At 47.5% G+C, this 16,196-nt stretch overlaps 1 protein-coding gene across 3 annotated transcripts in view; it reads right to left on the bottom strand.

Moving 5' to 3' along the window:
* DOCK1 (dedicator of cytokinesis 1) overlaps nt 1-16,196 on the bottom strand; it is a 526,850-nt gene that overhangs the window by 13,172 nt on the left and 497,482 nt on the right. For all 3 annotated transcript variants that reach the window (XM_082673365.1, XM_082673366.1, XM_082673367.1), the window contains exons 47-48: nt 11,321-11,458; nt 3,277-3,422 (exon numbers count right to left, since the gene is read on the bottom strand). In XM_082673365.1, the coding sequence (XP_082529491.1) occupies nt 3,277-3,422; nt 11,321-11,458 (284 nt within the window). The remainder of the gene's footprint in view (nt 1-3,276; nt 3,423-11,320; nt 11,459-16,196) is intronic.

The raw sequence follows: 16,196 nt of genomic DNA, 5'->3' as shown, positions 1-16,196 counted from the left end.
GCTAACGCAAAGAAATGTCCGTATTGGTACACAGGTGGCTTCCATTTGACAGCCCTTTGATGGCTCAGTGAGAAACAAGCCAATTCCAGCTTGCAAGGATGTGGAGACGCCCTCAGATTTTTAGCTGAGAACTGAGCTTGAGACAGAGATTCTGGGTCTCAGCTCTGCCACCTTCTGGTGAGTCTCCACAACCTCTAAGCACCATGGGCTGGATGTCCCCCTTCACAAAATGAAATGGAATGAAAATGGTATTTAAGAAGAGATATGATCTCTTAAAAGAAGCCAGAGTCATACAGTCATATAGGAGAAATAGCCTATATTGTGATTTCTGATAAATGTGTTTTTTAAACTGGTCTACCCATCATTCTCATATGGTTAAGAGAAGCAAAGGGGTCAGCTGAGAGGGTTCACGGAAGCTCCCTGCCCTTGAGCTGCCCAATGTCAGGCAGCCCCTGAGCCCTGTGGGAGGGCAAATCCCACCCCCGTAACGCGGGCTGTCAGGATAAGGGGCCAGGTCCCGAGCCTGCCCCTGGGAGCCCCCAGTTCTCACTGAGACCTTCCAAGCCTGACTTCCTGGGACACCTGGAGACTGAAGTGTCTTCTTCAAGGGGACACTGATTGTAAGAGAAGGAAATCTAGAAAGCCTGTCACATTGCCATCCTAGCTGTGGTTTCTTTCAAACTTTTTTGTGAACGGGACATTGAGAACAAAACCACTGCTCTGAATGAGACCATTCCAGCACCTTGGCTCCCCAACATGGGAGAGGTAACATGGAAGTCAACACATATTAGATGGGTCATTCACAAAACCACATTTCAAATCCACAGAAGACGCCGACTGCTGAGAGCAAGAATCACATCTGCTACGTTTTGTAAAAAAAAAAAAAGAAAAAACTGGATGGTCAGCAGGTATTGAATGTAGGCATTGATTATCAATAGCTGCTAACATCACTGCAAGGGAGAGAGACACGAATGTCCTTCTGAATGGAAGAACCAATTGAAGTCATCCTGTCTCCAACTCATGCCTGAACGTGCACAAGCCTCTAGATGTGACTACTAATCTGCAGGATATATGAAAGACAGAGAAACACAGTCAGTAACACTGTAGGGGATGCAGTAAGCAAAACCCAGACGACACCAGAAGCAACCTGGAGTTTTCAACAGATAAATTACAAGGAAAAGAAATGAAAAGAAAAAAGTAGAAGGGGAAATCTATTGATCAAAAGAGAACTAAAGAGATACAGCAGCCCAGCTGCAAAGTGGGGCTCTTATCTGGATCAGTTTCAAACGAACTAAAAAGAAAAAAAAAAAGCCATTTATGCCCCAATTGGAAATTAAAACCAATATCTGACGATAGTATGGAATTACTGTTCCCTTTTTACACGTGCTAAAGGTAGTATGATTGTGTTTTTGGTAAATTCTTACCTTTTAGAAATTCACATTGAAATGTTTACGGATGAAATGATATGATGCCTGAGATCTGCTTCGGAATAATATGGAAGAGGGAGAGTGTGGGCTAGGAGTTGATCATTGTTGAGGCTGGCTCATGGCTGGTACAGGGCCTCATTATGCTATTTTGTCTCCTTCGTATATTCTGAAATTTTTGCGTAATAAAAACTTGAAAATGATTAATGAAATACACCAGTGTTGACTTTGATTATTACGGCATTTCTGGGCATCTGGACTTCTGCAGTTGGATACACAATAACTACTAAATCAACAGCCATTAGGTGTTAAATATTATATCTCTTCTACTATAAACAAAAATTTAAAAATCTTCAGGATTTTATTCTAGGTTTGGCAGAACTTGGGATAATTCATGTAGGGAAACAAAGGATTAGTGGACATCTTACAGCTCCGGGGAGAACCTGTGCTGTGAAATCCAGACGCACATACAAGGAACCAAGAGAAAGGCTGAGCTTTACATTTTTCACATTATGAGAACCAACTGCCGACAGGACGAACTTTATTCTGCACGTAACTGATGCCACTTGAGACCAAAGCCTCATTTTCTCCACATCCCTTAGGTGGTGAAGGGTGGCAACCCCGAGAATGAACAAAAATCTGGACTCTAATAAAGATGCCTTCTAGTTCAAGGTTAAACAAATACGGCTCCAGGGCTGGAGACAACGATTCCCACTCATGTATTCACATGTGCAGGACAGCACTACTCCATCTAAAACCTCTAGATCACTTTCTGCCCTCACCCCTACGTTCCTGGAAATATAAAAACCTTTTCATAACTAGCCTGGGGATTTACCTGCGGAGAAGCTGAATTAAGTTTCTTTAGCAATCTTGCTCTCAGCGACAAGCACACTTGATTTAAATACCGCTAAATTGAGGTTTTCCATATGGACTTGGCCTTAGAAGTAACAGACACTGATAAAAATTACTGTTAGGAAAAAAACGTGGGAGCAGTTTGCCATCCTTCATTGGGTACATTGGTCGTCAGCAACAAAGGGCACTTGGGTTGGAGCTGTCCCTTGGGGCGCTCTGGAAGTCTGTGTCTGCGTGTCACAGGGGTCAGGAGCCTGTGGGTTTGATACGATGGGATGATGGATTGTAAACCAAATGGGCTTGGACAAACACACAACTGTGCAAACTTGACAGCAAACCAATTAGCAGTTCTTCTCTACTGTTTAAATTGCATGTGACATTTTTTCTTTCTGTATAATCAGAACAAACTTTTCATATATGCTAGTCACAAAACACACAAAAATGTCAGTAACGAGGTTCTCTTTGCAGGAGACACAGTGGGAGCTCAATGAAGTGTTCCCCCGTCCGTTCCGTTCTTGATCCCTTCTTAGTTGCCTTGTGCCGTCCGGTGCTCAAGGGCAAAACTGGGTCTCCAAAGAGATCTTGTAGAAAGAAGGTGGCCCTGCCAGCAACCAAGGAAGCCTGCCTGTGTGTGACAGTCCTGCCCTAGCGTGACACCTCGGAAGTGAGCAAGAGATGGAAAGTACAAGCACGCAGCTGGCAAGGAACGCATCACACCGCTTCCGGGACTTGCTGAAAAGCACTGAACACTCACCTGGAGGTTCTACAATTTGATGACAACCTCATCCAAAGTGGTACCCAAAGCGAGAAATTTTTCCTCAAAAATTCACAAGACTCTACAAGTCTTAGCGGCACCATGATTGTAAAAGTCTTGGATGGTCTCCATCTCAAAGAGGATTTTGATTTTTAAAAATCCTCTCAGGTGATGAAACAAACCCAGGGCCCCGGGTGGCTCCTTGAATCCCCTCCCAAACCTCCCCGGCTGCTGAGCCAGACTCACCCGTCGGAGCCCGGCCTGGAAGGGGTGCTGTCTGATGACAGGGACGAGACAGAGGCCACAGACAGAGGCCGGGACGAGGAAGGCATTGTGAAGGATCGGACCATGGACCGGGGACGGCTGCCTCTTCTGTCGTCCAGACTTGAGGGCTGGGTTGGGCAGAGGGGAGAGAAACAGACAGAGAGAGACTCGTTTGATGCTGTGGCAAAAGGCGCCCAGCCTGGCACGGGCAGACACCTCGGACCAGGTGGTCTTAGCAGCCCGGAATCTAGGTCAAAACTGTCCACGCTTTCATGAACAATGCATGTGCTTGTTCAAAGTTGAAGACAAAAACGATGATTATTTGGAGGCTTTTTGAAATCTGATTTGATATCGTGAAAAATACCAGGAGGAACTTTGTTTTTTAGAAAAATTAAAAAGCAGTTTTCTCTACCAAGACCACAAGGCATCAACTTGTTCCAGAGTCACGGTACAATGTACTGATCAGAAAATTTATCTTGTAGAAAAATATCTAGAATGTGGAAGAATTTTACAAGATCTTTAGATGAACTTTGTTTCTCTGCCTGGTGACAAACCAAGAAGATCACTAAAATACATGGATGCATGATGACGGAACTTCTCTAGACTAAAATAAGATGCACCTGCTGCTTAATTAAAGGTGGATTTCCTCCCCTGCCAGCGACTGGATTAGATGGCTCCATGGCTGGCGTTGCTAAAACTCCTCCTCACCAGAAAGTGGACTAGCAATGCATTCTAGAGAAGAACGGTCTCTGGACAGAGTTTTCCATCGTCTCTTTGTCATGTCATACTATTGTACATTAACAAAATAAGTGTCACTGAAATACAGCACATGTCAACACCTAATTAGTTACAAAATGCTAGTGTATCTGCACCCCAAGCCAGATGTTGGTACATCTGGGATGGAGCTGCAGCAGAAGCTCCTTTCTTTAACCTGAGGATGTGGAAACCAAATTTCTGCAGGGCATTCCCTCTCTGTGTGGCTTCAACCTCCCTAAAGCCCATCCCCACTCCACCAAAGCTGGTGTTTCATTCAGCCCATCACCTATAGAAGACCTGCCCGGGACCACGGGTGATTACAGATTGTACAACACCATTGAAAAGATGGTCTGTTTCTTAAATATTTGTTTTGCCCATGAAATACTATTTGATCTGTACACTATCTCTTCAATAGTAAAAGGTTCAACAGACTTGTGGTTGCCAAGGGGAAAAGGAGGGATGGACTGTGAGTCTGTGATTAGCAGATGCAATCTATTACATACAGAATGGATAAACAACACGGTCCTACTGTAGAGCACAGGGAACTATATTCAATATCCTGTGATAAGCTATAATGGAAAAGAATATGAAAAAAATGTATTTATATATACATATGTATGACTGAATCATCTTGCTGTACAGCAGAAATTAAGACAACGTTGTAAATCAACTATACTTCAATAAAATAAAATTTTAAAAAATAGTAAAAGGTTCAAAATTGCTGAAGAACAGTGTAAAGCAGAAGCTGGTAACTGTTTTCTGCAAAGGGTCAGATAATAAGTATTTTAGGCTTGTGGGCCATAAGGTCTCTGTCCCAAGCACGAAAAGAGTCATAAACAGTACAGAAATAAGTGAGCACAGCTGTGTTCCAATAAAACTTTATTTACAAGAACAGGTGTCAGGCCATAGTTTACTGATCACTGGCTCAATATGCAGCTGAAATCTGCCAGCACAGAGGGTCTGGTCGGTCTTGGGTTTAGCACCAATGATGGTGCCATGGCCCATCTCCAGGGAGACAGCCATTGCCATTAATTGGCTTTTATAAGGAAAACTTAAAAGGAAGTGGTGACTTGCAGACAAACCCAAATTGTAAAAATGTTTCTAGAAACTCAGTCTACAATATCCTCTTCTCAGCCATTTCTGTGACAAAGTGAGAGAGTGGCATGGACATATATACACTACCAAATGTAAAATAGCTAGCTAGTGGGAAGCAGCCACATAGCACAGGGAGATCAGCTCAGTGCCTTGTGACCACCTAGAGGGGTGGGATAGGGAGGGTGGGAGGGAGGGAGACGCAAGAGGGAAGAGATATGGGGATATAGGGATACGTATAGCTGATTCACTTTGTTATAAAGCAGAAACTAATACCCCATTGTAAAGCAATTATACTCCAATAAAGATGTTAAAAAAAGGTTATATTCCATTTATAGTTATTATAAAATACTGGCCATATTCCCTGTGTTGTACAATATATCTCTGTAGCTTATTTTATACCTAACAGTTTGTACTTCTTAATCCCCTACCCCTATAGTGTCCCTCCCCTCCCCCTCTCCCCACTGGTAACCACTAGTTTGTTCTCTGTATCTGTAAGTCTGCTTCTTCTCTGTTATATTCATTAGTTTGTTGTATTTTTTAGATTTCACACATACGTGATGTCATACAGTGTTTGTCTTTCTCTGACTTATTTCACTGAGCATAATGCCCTCCAAGCCCATCCATTTTGCTGCAAATTGGTAACACTTTATTCTTTTTTTATGTCTGAGTGGTATTCATATATACATATATATCATATCTTCTTAGATTGCTTCCACATCTTGGCAAGTGTAAATAATGCTGCTATGAACACTGGGGTATGAACACTGTGTCTTTTTGAATTACCGTTTTTGGTTTTTCCAGATATATATCCATGAGTGGGACTGCTGGGTCATAGGGTAGTTCTACTTTTAGTTTTTTGAGAAACCTCCATACTGTTTTCCACACTGGCTGCACCGATTTACATTCCCATGAACAGTGCACAAGGCTTCCCTTTTCTCCACACCCTCACCAACATTTGTCATTTGTGTTCGTTGTGATGACAGCCGTGCTGACAGGTGTGAGGTGATATCTCACTGTGGTTTTGATTTGCATTGCCCTGGTGATTAGCGATGTTGAGCATCTTTTTATGTGCCTCTTGGCCATCTGCATGTCCTCTTTGAAAAAATGTCTACTGAGGTCTTCTGGCCATTTTTCTAACCGTGTGGTTTGTTTTTATGATGTGGAGTCACATAGGCTGTTTATATATGTTGGATATTAACCCCTTGGCAGTCCTATCATTTGCAGATACTTTCTCCCATTCAGTAGTTTCCCTTTCTTCAACACGTTCAGACGGCAGTCCAAACCTCTCACCCAGCCTTGCAGCTGAGCCCTGGGAGCCTGTTCTGGGTCCTTCCATTCCTGACCCTCCCAAGGAAGAGTCCTGCCTGCTACTCTAGGTGCGTCCTGACCACCCCATCTGCTACCCCTGGTACCACCGTGCCCAGCTCGGCTACCGCTACTCTCTCTGGCATCTCTGTGGGACTCTGACCCTCTTGATGCTCTGAGTGAGACCTGTTCACGGCCGCTGCCTTTCAAAACCCAGGCTCTCCCCTGCCAGTTCTTCCACAGCAGCAGCTTCTGAGGACGGCTCAGAGGTGGGGATCAGCGTTCTGGAAGCTGGGGACTGTCTTTCTGAGCACCCACCTGCTCAAACCACCTCCTGCCCCGAGAGGGGCTGCCTTCCCACTTCTCCCCGGCAACCTCCTCAGCTTGACTTCAACCCCGTCCTCTCTGGATCCAGGTGACGGGCAGAGAAGACAGCCGTCAACCTCGTGCTCGGCTGATTCTTCTGGCTCGGCAGATGCTGCCTCCGTTGTCCATCATCTTCTGGGTACGTGGAGACGCAGCCTTCCAGGAAATGCAGCTCTGCTTACGGTGGAGAAGAAACACGACCCATCTGATATCTGGGTGCCATGAGCCCCCATTCCTAAGAGCGCCCAGCATGACAGTTTCCATTTCTCTGATGAAATGATCTTCATGGCAGCCAGCGCTGAGGGAGGGGGTGCACAGGAGGGAGCCGGCCAGGGACCAAGAGGTGCAAGTGGCCACAGGATGACCTCATCCAGCTCGTGGGAAGGCCCAGGAAGCAGGCGTGAGCGTCCAACCCCCAACCACAGAGGGCTGGTGATTTGCCCTGAGAGGCAGGCTTGCGTCTTGGTCGGGATGCACAAGCACGGATTGGGAAGTACAAAGGAAGGGAGATGGCAGGAGCCGGCTCTGGCAGACGAGGGACAGAAGCCAGTCTGGGTCCCACATCAGCAGGGCAGCCACTGGGTGTGGCCCTGGGTCCTCCCGGGCCATTCACCTCCCAATTCCTTCTTGACCAAGCAGAGCCTCTAGAAATGGAGGATCCAGGGCTTTTGTTTTTTCATCTGAAGCAGCTGGTCTCTCCCAGCCCTGATGGGGTAGCTTCAGCGCTAGGACACTTGGAGAGAGGGGACATCTCTCTCCCTGCAGCGGGGCGGGCAGTGGCGGGGGGGGGGGTTAGAGTTAGGCGGGAATGTTGGCTCTGGCATGGACTAGGTGACCTGGCATAAAACACGGAACTGCTCTGGGCCTCAGCTTCCTCCTGAGCATGTAGGGAATAATCATGCCACCTTGAGAGGCCGGCAAGGATGAGCTGAAATGACGCAGGTGACGCGCGTAGGGCGGGCCACGCTCTGAACCGCAGCCTCCGTTGCCCTTGCCGTTGTTACCACGGCCTGAAGCACAGACTCACTCCAGCCCTCTCCCCAGGAGCTGGGGGCCAGTGCTGAACGTGGCTGTGCTCGTGGCCTCTTCTCTGGGGACCCCGGGTCTGCACTCCTCACTATCTAAGTATAGGGAGGAGGCTAGGCTCCTGTGCTTTCATCCGGGGAGCGGTGGCACCTTAGAGCCCAGGACTGTCTGAATGAAGGCCAAAGCTGAGCGGGCCGGGGGTGTCCCATGGAGCCGCCGGTGGATTAGGAGTCAGAGGGTGTCCAAGTCTTCCCTTTCTATGGCTTAGGCTGACCCAGAAAAATTGACAAAATGGTTTATGTCCTTTCTATGGGTTTTTATTTTATTTTTTAAAATTTTGTTTATTTTTTGGCTGCGTTGGGTCTTCGTTGCCGTGCGCGGGCTTTCTCTAGTTGTGGTGAGCGGGGGCTGCTCTTCGTTGCGGTGCATGGGCTTCTCACTGCGGTGGATTCTCTTGTCATGGAGCACGGGCTCTAGGCGTCCAGGCTTCAGTAGTTGTGGCACGCGGACTCAGCAGTTGTGGTTCGTGGGCTCTAGAGCGCAGGCTCAGTAGCTGTGGTGACGGGCTTAGCTGCTCCGTGGCATGTGGGATCTTCCTGGACCAGGGCTCCAACCCGTGTCCCCCACGTGGGCAGGCGGATTCCCAACCACTGCGCCACCAGGGAAGCCCTGGGGATTTTACTTTTAAATCCATCTTTTTTAAAACGGGATGATACTGTATTGCTTTTGAAAGTATTCTGAGGAGCTTGAAAGTTCTCCAAGTAGGTAAGACGGGAAAGCCTCATTCCAGACGGCATTTTATCACCACATTTTTCAGAGGATGACAGGGTATCTGCCTGACCTTTTGTCTGCTCAAGGGAGGCTGGCCGCAGAGCCTGCCTTCGGGGTCCCAGGATAGAGGTAGACTCAGGGAAGCAGCTCCAGGGGACAAAGCATCCACGGGTGGAAAACACATCCTTAATTCTGTCCCCAACTTCATTCCCAATAAGCCTGGTCAACCCCTGGCTGGGGGGTGGTGGTGGAGATGCCTTGGCTGCCCCTGCCTCGGGGTGGGACCTCGGTGGAGAAGATGCCGTTTCAGACTGCGGTGCAAATGGCTCATCACCGGCCTAGGACGTCCCACTGCCTACACAACCGCCCTGCCCTTCTTCCCTCCTCCCCCGTGTGCAAGCACAGCCGGCAGAGAACTCATGAATCACAGCAGAGAAAGGGATATGAAGGACGTCTGGCGAGCCAGACAGATTTCTGTCCTCCTGAAATATACATGAAATGATTGATCAAAGAGGAAGCTTTTCACTTAGTAAGAAAACCTGGAGATTTCACAAGTGTTTATTTCTCAGAAAGAATTAAAAGTGGCATCAGCCTTTGAAAGAGGTGCACCGTGATGTACTTTGAAACTCTTCTGGCCACTTGACGCTGATTGTAATGAGACGCAGCTCGAGGATTCTGACTTGCAACGAAGGCTCCTCCAGCGTGGTCCTGATTTCTAAGCCTGCTCACCTGTAGCAGCTCCTGCTGGGCTGACGGTCCCAGATTCCTGCCTGCGGAGTCTTCAGACCACAGCCCGGCGGTTGTGTTACTCTTGGCTTGGTCAGGCTCATGCTCTGCTGTGGTCAAGGCCAAAGGCACCTCATTTGATGAGCACCAGGGTCCTGGGCTTGGAGGCTCTGAGGCCCAGGCATGGCCGGCAGGGCTGGGGAGGGTGGGAGAGCATAGAGCATAACCCCTCTCAGGGGTGGTCTGGCTCTCCTACATGTCTCCAACCACAAAGGCAAGAGAAGAAGAGCTCTGCCACTTACTCGTGTAAGCTCGGGCTAGTGAACCTTCCCATGTTCCTGTTGCCCCATGTATAAAATGGGGATGTGCACAGTGTCTCCTTCCTCGTGTTGCAGGAACCTAAGAAGTTCATAATTGTTAAAAACCTCAGAAAGGTCCCTGGCACATGGTAAGCACTAAATTAGTGTTTGCTAAGTGAGATAAATGGGTGAACAAAAAGAAGCCAGCTCAACAGGGAACAGCAGAGAACTTTAGAGAACAGCAGGAAGATGGAGCTGGGTCAGAAAAGAAACCAAAATGGCGCACCTGGTTGGACACCTGATTCTTTAGGAGGTAGAGCGTCTTGTGTTAGGAGAGGTGGAGTAACTCCTGCAGCTGCCTTCCCTTTGCAGGATAACAGAAGACCTGCTTGCATACACCCCCTCCACGCCAGCAGGCATGGGATTCCAGCAGACCAGAAGAGGTCTCGCGGCCTCTTTTTGCGACACTGATGCTCACCCCTGGACAATGGAGAAAGGGGGCCTCAAGCCATCTGCTAGGCCAGATGTTTCCTGAGTCCACAAGCCGTCAAGGCTAGGACTCACCAAGGCTCCCAAAGACCCTGAGTAAGGGTGGAAGTGATGCTCTGAACTGCACCACAGGGGTGCTCTGATGTGAGGTGCCTGGCCCTGCCCCCGGAGCTGCTAAGGCATGGCTCATGAAGACTGCCTCAAGCCCACCGTAAGGCTTGTCAGGTATTTTGCATCCATAAAAATGCCTAGCCACTTTTTTTTATCATGCTCCTGATCTCAGCCCTGGCTAGGAGACCTTCCACCAACTCTCGGCAAAAGCCCAGGTCTGATCTCCCTGTGCTATGCGGCTGCTTCCCACTAGCTATCTATTTTACATTTGGTAGTGTATATATGTCCATACCACTCTCACTTCGTCCCAGCTTAAAGTAATTATGCTCCAATAAGGATGTTAAAAAAAAAAAAAAAGCTCAGGTCTGTCCTTCACCCTGGAACATCCTGGCATTCCAGGCTCTGGGGGGCTGGTCACCTTCCCAGCTCCTTCTTACAATCTGTCTTCTGCCCAAGGCATGGCTGTGTCTGCGCCGGCCCCTGGCCTCTGCCATTCAAATCCCTGCCTTCAGCCTTTGTTAAGTGAGTCCTCCCTCCAGCCAGTGTCCCGCCCGCCTCCTGCAACCTACCCTTGGCCTAGATCAGTGACCCCTTCCTCCAACAGGTAACAGCTTCAGACCTCAGCAGTCCACTGCGCCCCTCAGTGACTCTGACCTTGGCCTGGGCACAGGCTCTACCTCGGCTTTGGGACATCGTGAGTGCTGTTTCCGTGTGTGTTATTTAACCCTTCGTGCGTGTCATGTTTCTGGAGGTGTGGTCTCTGTGAACCAGCCTGAGTCGCACGGATCTATGAGATCTTTCTGTCGCTCCACACACGATGGGGAGCTTGTGTTCACAGCCACAAGCGGGGTATCTGGTGATCAAGCAAATTCAGGAACGTTTACACCCTGACATTTCCAGTTGGCGAGAGGTGGTTCCTAGTGTGCTGGCACATGAAATGATGAAGGGGCGGAGGTTCCTTATCTCACTTCCTAAGCAGGTGTCACGTACACAACTCAAGTACAAGGCCCTGTGAGCCTGCCACAGTCGGACAGTGTGACAAAGAGACACGCTCCCTCCCCTCTGCCGCGCCAGCCACTTACCATGGTCCGGACCCCGTACTGCTTCTCCACTTTTTCCTTTAACTGTTTGAAACAGGCTTCCATTCTCTCATGAAACGGCCGTAGTGCTTCTGTGACTTTGTCTCCATGAATCCTGATCCCTTCGGCCAAAAATGGAATCTGAAAGACATACAGGTTGACGTTCCTTATTTCTTGCTTAGTGGTCCAGGGAGAGAAGTGCACACCAGGCAGGAAGTGGCAATGTGCAAAATGCATCTGCTTTGGTTTCCCAGTCAAACCGGCTGATTAAATTCATCATCAGGCAGGTTACTCCCCCAGACCAAAATGTGTACATGACAAGCATTTGTGTTTTAAGTCGGACACGTCTAGTGTGGGATGCAGCACACCGGCTACTCCGTGACTTTGCCTGACTCCCATTTGACCATCAACCCCAGAATAGACTTCTCTGTGCTTTCCACTTGAAGTTGGGAAGGGCTGCGTTTTGGATTTGTTTAGCTGTGACTTGATCTGTTAGCAAAGGGCCAAGTCACGGTACAAAGATTTTTTTCGCTAAGAATATTGCCTCTACAGGCAAGTGAGAACCCTATTCCAAAATGTAAAAATCTAATAATACGTGATCTATAGTCCTGAAGGATGTTCTTACTTGGAAAGGAAAACCAAATTTATTCTTCCTTAAAACTAAAAAGAATCATGTCTCTGCCAACACTGCTGTCACAAATATCCGTGCCAAGACTTCACATCGGAGCGCGGAGATACAGCTGACCTTTAAAAGCGTTGTAGAGACATTTTTATTCCCCAGCCCCAGAGACCCTCCGGAGCCACAGCCGCTGGGGGTGGGTGTGAGAAAGCCTCCTTTCTTCCCCTGGCTTCTGCCTCCCCTGAGGCTCAGACTGGGAGGTAGATGCTCTTCAACGCAATCAAGCTAAGAGGCTTCCTCTTAATACTTTACAATTAAATCAAAATACTGATTAAAAACAGATTTTCTTAATATGACAGAACACCAATCTAAATGAGCAGATTTATTAGTAAGAAGGATAATAAGTGCACAATTGAATTTCATGTGAACAAATTCAAGAAATCTTATCAAGATGAATCAAGGCATAAAACGTATTTCGTTGCCGTTTATAGCACGCAGCTGGTGCCTCTTGTGGTGCTCCAGGAAAGGACGGAATAAGTGAGCGCTCCCCCGTGTTTACACCACCCAGCCTGCTCTCGAGCTGCCCTGGCACAAAGTGTGTTCGGCTGACAGTTGGGCTTATACCCAAGGTACACGCCAGGCACCCCTTTCCGAACAGCTATCACCGACAGGACAGCATGCGGCTAAGGTTTCAAGCTAGATGGGACGTTTTACTATCCCACACGAATTACTCTTGCCGATGGCAGCCTTCAGGGGCTAGCTGCAGCTTGTTCAGGTTCAACAGAAGAAGATGCTCACAGAAATCCTTTTGCTTCCTGGGGGTCGGCAAAGGCAGGCTGCAGACAACCTTTGGTGGGATGGTACATGTGCTGTGGCTCTCTGGGGGTGAAGACAACGTCGGGGTGCTGTCTCAAGGTTAAAGCACAGCCACTCTAGATCCTGAAAGCATCTTGGAAAACGGCCCTCTCTCAGATGTATAAAAGTGTGGTCCAATCATTTCTGCTTTTTTCTGTTGTTGTTGGTTTGATAAAACTCTTAATTGGCCAGATTCTTGACATCAAAGAAGCTACTTGCTGGACTAAAGTTAAGACCCTTTGATTCAGGTCTTGGGACTGAAAGAACGGTGACCTGGCAGGTGAAATTTATGGGGTATGAAATGTATCCCCTCAACAGGTCCCTGACATTGGTCAGATATAACCTTCTAAAAGACGGGTGGGACCTGGCCCTTGTTCTATGTCTGCTCGGGGCTGAACTTAAGCTAGGAATAAAAAGATGCTCTGTGCAAACACTCCAACATATGAGGTGCCTAGTACACAAACAGAAGCCATGGACTGAGGCCTGGAACGGTCTTTGGATTCCAACCAAGCTGAGCGTCAAAATCTCTCAGGCAGAGTCCTGAATCCCACCCCCAGAGCCTTGATTTGGTCTAGAGTGGGTCCCAGGAGGCCGCACATCTAAAGAGTTTCCCAGAGCCCAGAGAGGGGGGAGGACGTCCCCAAAGTCACACCTCTAGCTGTTCAAAGACAGCATGCAGCCTGCTCTCAAAAGACACCCTTCTAAATGGCGGTGCTGTATTTGAAGTCTGCTCCTGTGTGTCTCTACATGGATTCATGGCCTGCCGGCGGCAAAGAACGTTTGGAAGCACTGCTAAGTGTTCCAGGAGCGCCACCACTGGCGACATCGGTACGACTGTCATCGGCTGGGGATGATGAATGGGTTTGGTCTTTCATCTCTGTGCATTTCAAAAGAGAAATATGGGGCTTCCCTGGTGGCGCAGTGGTTGAGAATCCGCCTGCCAATGCAGGGGACACAGGTTCGAGCCCTGGTCTGGGAAGATCCTACATGCCGCGAAGCAACTGAGCCCGTGTGCCGCAACTACTGGGCCACCGTGCCACAACTACCGGAGCCCGTGTTCTGCAATTACTGAAGCCCGTATGCCTAGAGACCGTGCTTTGCAACAAGAGACGCCACCGCGATGAGAAGCCAGTGCACCACAACTAAGAGTAGCCCCCGCTTGCCGCAACTAGAGAACGCCCATGTGCAGCAACAAAGGCCCAACATAGCTAGAAATAATAAATAAAATAAATTAAAAAAAAAAGAGAAATATGCATGCACCACAGTGGTTTCATATGAGTCTATATGCATTCATCTTTGGACACACAGCAGGGATGCCCAACAAGAGAGCTGCGTGTAAGGAAAGATGGAGCTGTGCCTTTGAGGAAGGGGCTGGCGCTCGCTGCTGACCTGGTGTCAGCCGCCAACCTAGAAGAGGCCCCAGGCAGCCTGCACCCGACCCCAGCTCCTGCCCGCGAGGGGGTCAGCACCCTCTGTTTCAGCAACGGCAACGGCAGAGCCGGGAGCTGCCTGGGACTTAATAACCAGCCTTCACAAATGATTTTAGGCATCAGTGATGGAAACCCTGCCAATGAACCCTTGGGATTCCCAGGAGGAAAACCTCACTTTGCCCTGATGGAGTTTTCAGGAAAAAAACCAAACCAAATAAATTAACACAAAACCAGAAGAAAGCATTCCGATAACCCCAAACTTCTTATTTTTAATGAGCGTATGACTCAATTACTGATATTAAAAGATGAGTCTTCAAAACATTTGCAAATGAAAGCAAGATCACAGGTAATGTTTTGAATATGTATTTTCATCACTCTTTGACTTAATGAAGTGGTTAGAAACCAGATTTTTTTTCCCGACTTTCCTGCGAGGTACTTTAAAATTCATCCTTTAATATATTGATTAGGGGTGATGACATAGTGCTGACATAAAGTTCTCTCTGGGGAACAAATTATTTTCCTCTGTAGGGCTTGAAACTCTTAAAATCCAATTTTCTGTAACAGCTTACAGTAAAAAAAAAAAAAAAAAAAAATCAATAGAACTTTTGCAGACCAAACTAGTTTTTGTGTAGCAATGGTTTTATATAGCCTTCAGTGGAGTTTTGAATTCTGTACCCTTTGGTTTTTACAACATCTAAAATGGAATCATTCAGACCTTTAAGTTCTCTCCCTCTTTTTTAGTAACAGAGGGAGACTGCCTACCTGAGGCTTACATCTTGTGCAAAGAAACCATCATGGCCTAAAAGTTCCCTTAAATTCAGCTCCCAGGGTGTCTTATCACAGAAGAATTCCAAGGCAAATTGATATCAAATGCCTGCGGATTTGTGGAAAAGTCACACCCATTAGGATGGCGGCTATAAAACAAACAAACAAAAAGAAAACCAAAAAATAACAAATGTTGACAAGAATGAGGCAAAATTGGAACCATCGTGCATGACTATTGGTGGGAATGGAAAATAGTGCAGCTGCTGTGGAAAACAATATAGTGCTTCCTCAAAAAATTAAAAATAGACTTATATGATCCAACAATCCACTTCTGGGTATATACCCAAAAGAAGTGAAAGCAGGAAAGAGAACAGATATTTGTACACCCACGTTCATTATAACACCATTTACAATAGCAAAAGTGGACGCAACCCAAGTGTCCATCAGCGAATGAACAGATAAGTAAAAAGCGGTCTATGCAGACGATGGAATACTATTCAGTCTTAAAAAGGAATGAAATTCTGACACATGTTACAACACAGATGAACCTTAAAAACATTACGCTACGTGGAATAAGCCTGTCACAAAAGGACAATGTATTATTCCACTTATATGAGGTCCCTAGTATAATCAAATTCATAGAGACAGAAAGTAGGATGGTGGTTTCCAGGGGTGGGGAGGATGGAGAGTTACTGTTTATTGGGCACACAGCGGTTTTGCAAGATGAAAACTGGAGATGGATGGTGGTGATGTGGCTGCACAACGACGGGAACATACTTGATGCCACTGGACTGTGCATGTAAAAATGACTAAGGTGGTAAACTTTATGTTACATAAATTTTATCACAGCAATATCCATATATATTTTATAGATATAAAATAAATACTTGTAATTAGGCTTGAAACCAAAACTCAGCCCCACTCCACCCTAACAGGTCACACAGCCCGTGAGCTGATGACGAAGCCAGGACGGTGAGGCTCCAAGGGAGGCTGGTGAGGCTCCAGGGAGGCCGGGAGCAAAGCGGCCACAGAGCACTGGTCACAGCCTGGGACCCCGGGCTAGGGTGGGATGCCGCCCAGGCACAGGGAGACCCTGGCCTCTGCCTTCCTCAGCCCTCTTCCGCCAGCCTGGCATGTGGGGTGTAGATAGGCAGCATCCTCCTTGCCTCCCATGTGAGAAAAGGAAGCTTAACGAAGCTGTTCAAAGTCC

Source organism: Grampus griseus (assembly GCF_964374135.1).
Source record: "Grampus griseus genome assembly, chromosome: 16".
NCBI lineage: Eukaryota > Metazoa > Chordata > Mammalia > Artiodactyla > Delphinidae > Grampus > Grampus griseus.
This window is presented reverse-complemented; position numbering and strand designations above follow the sequence as displayed.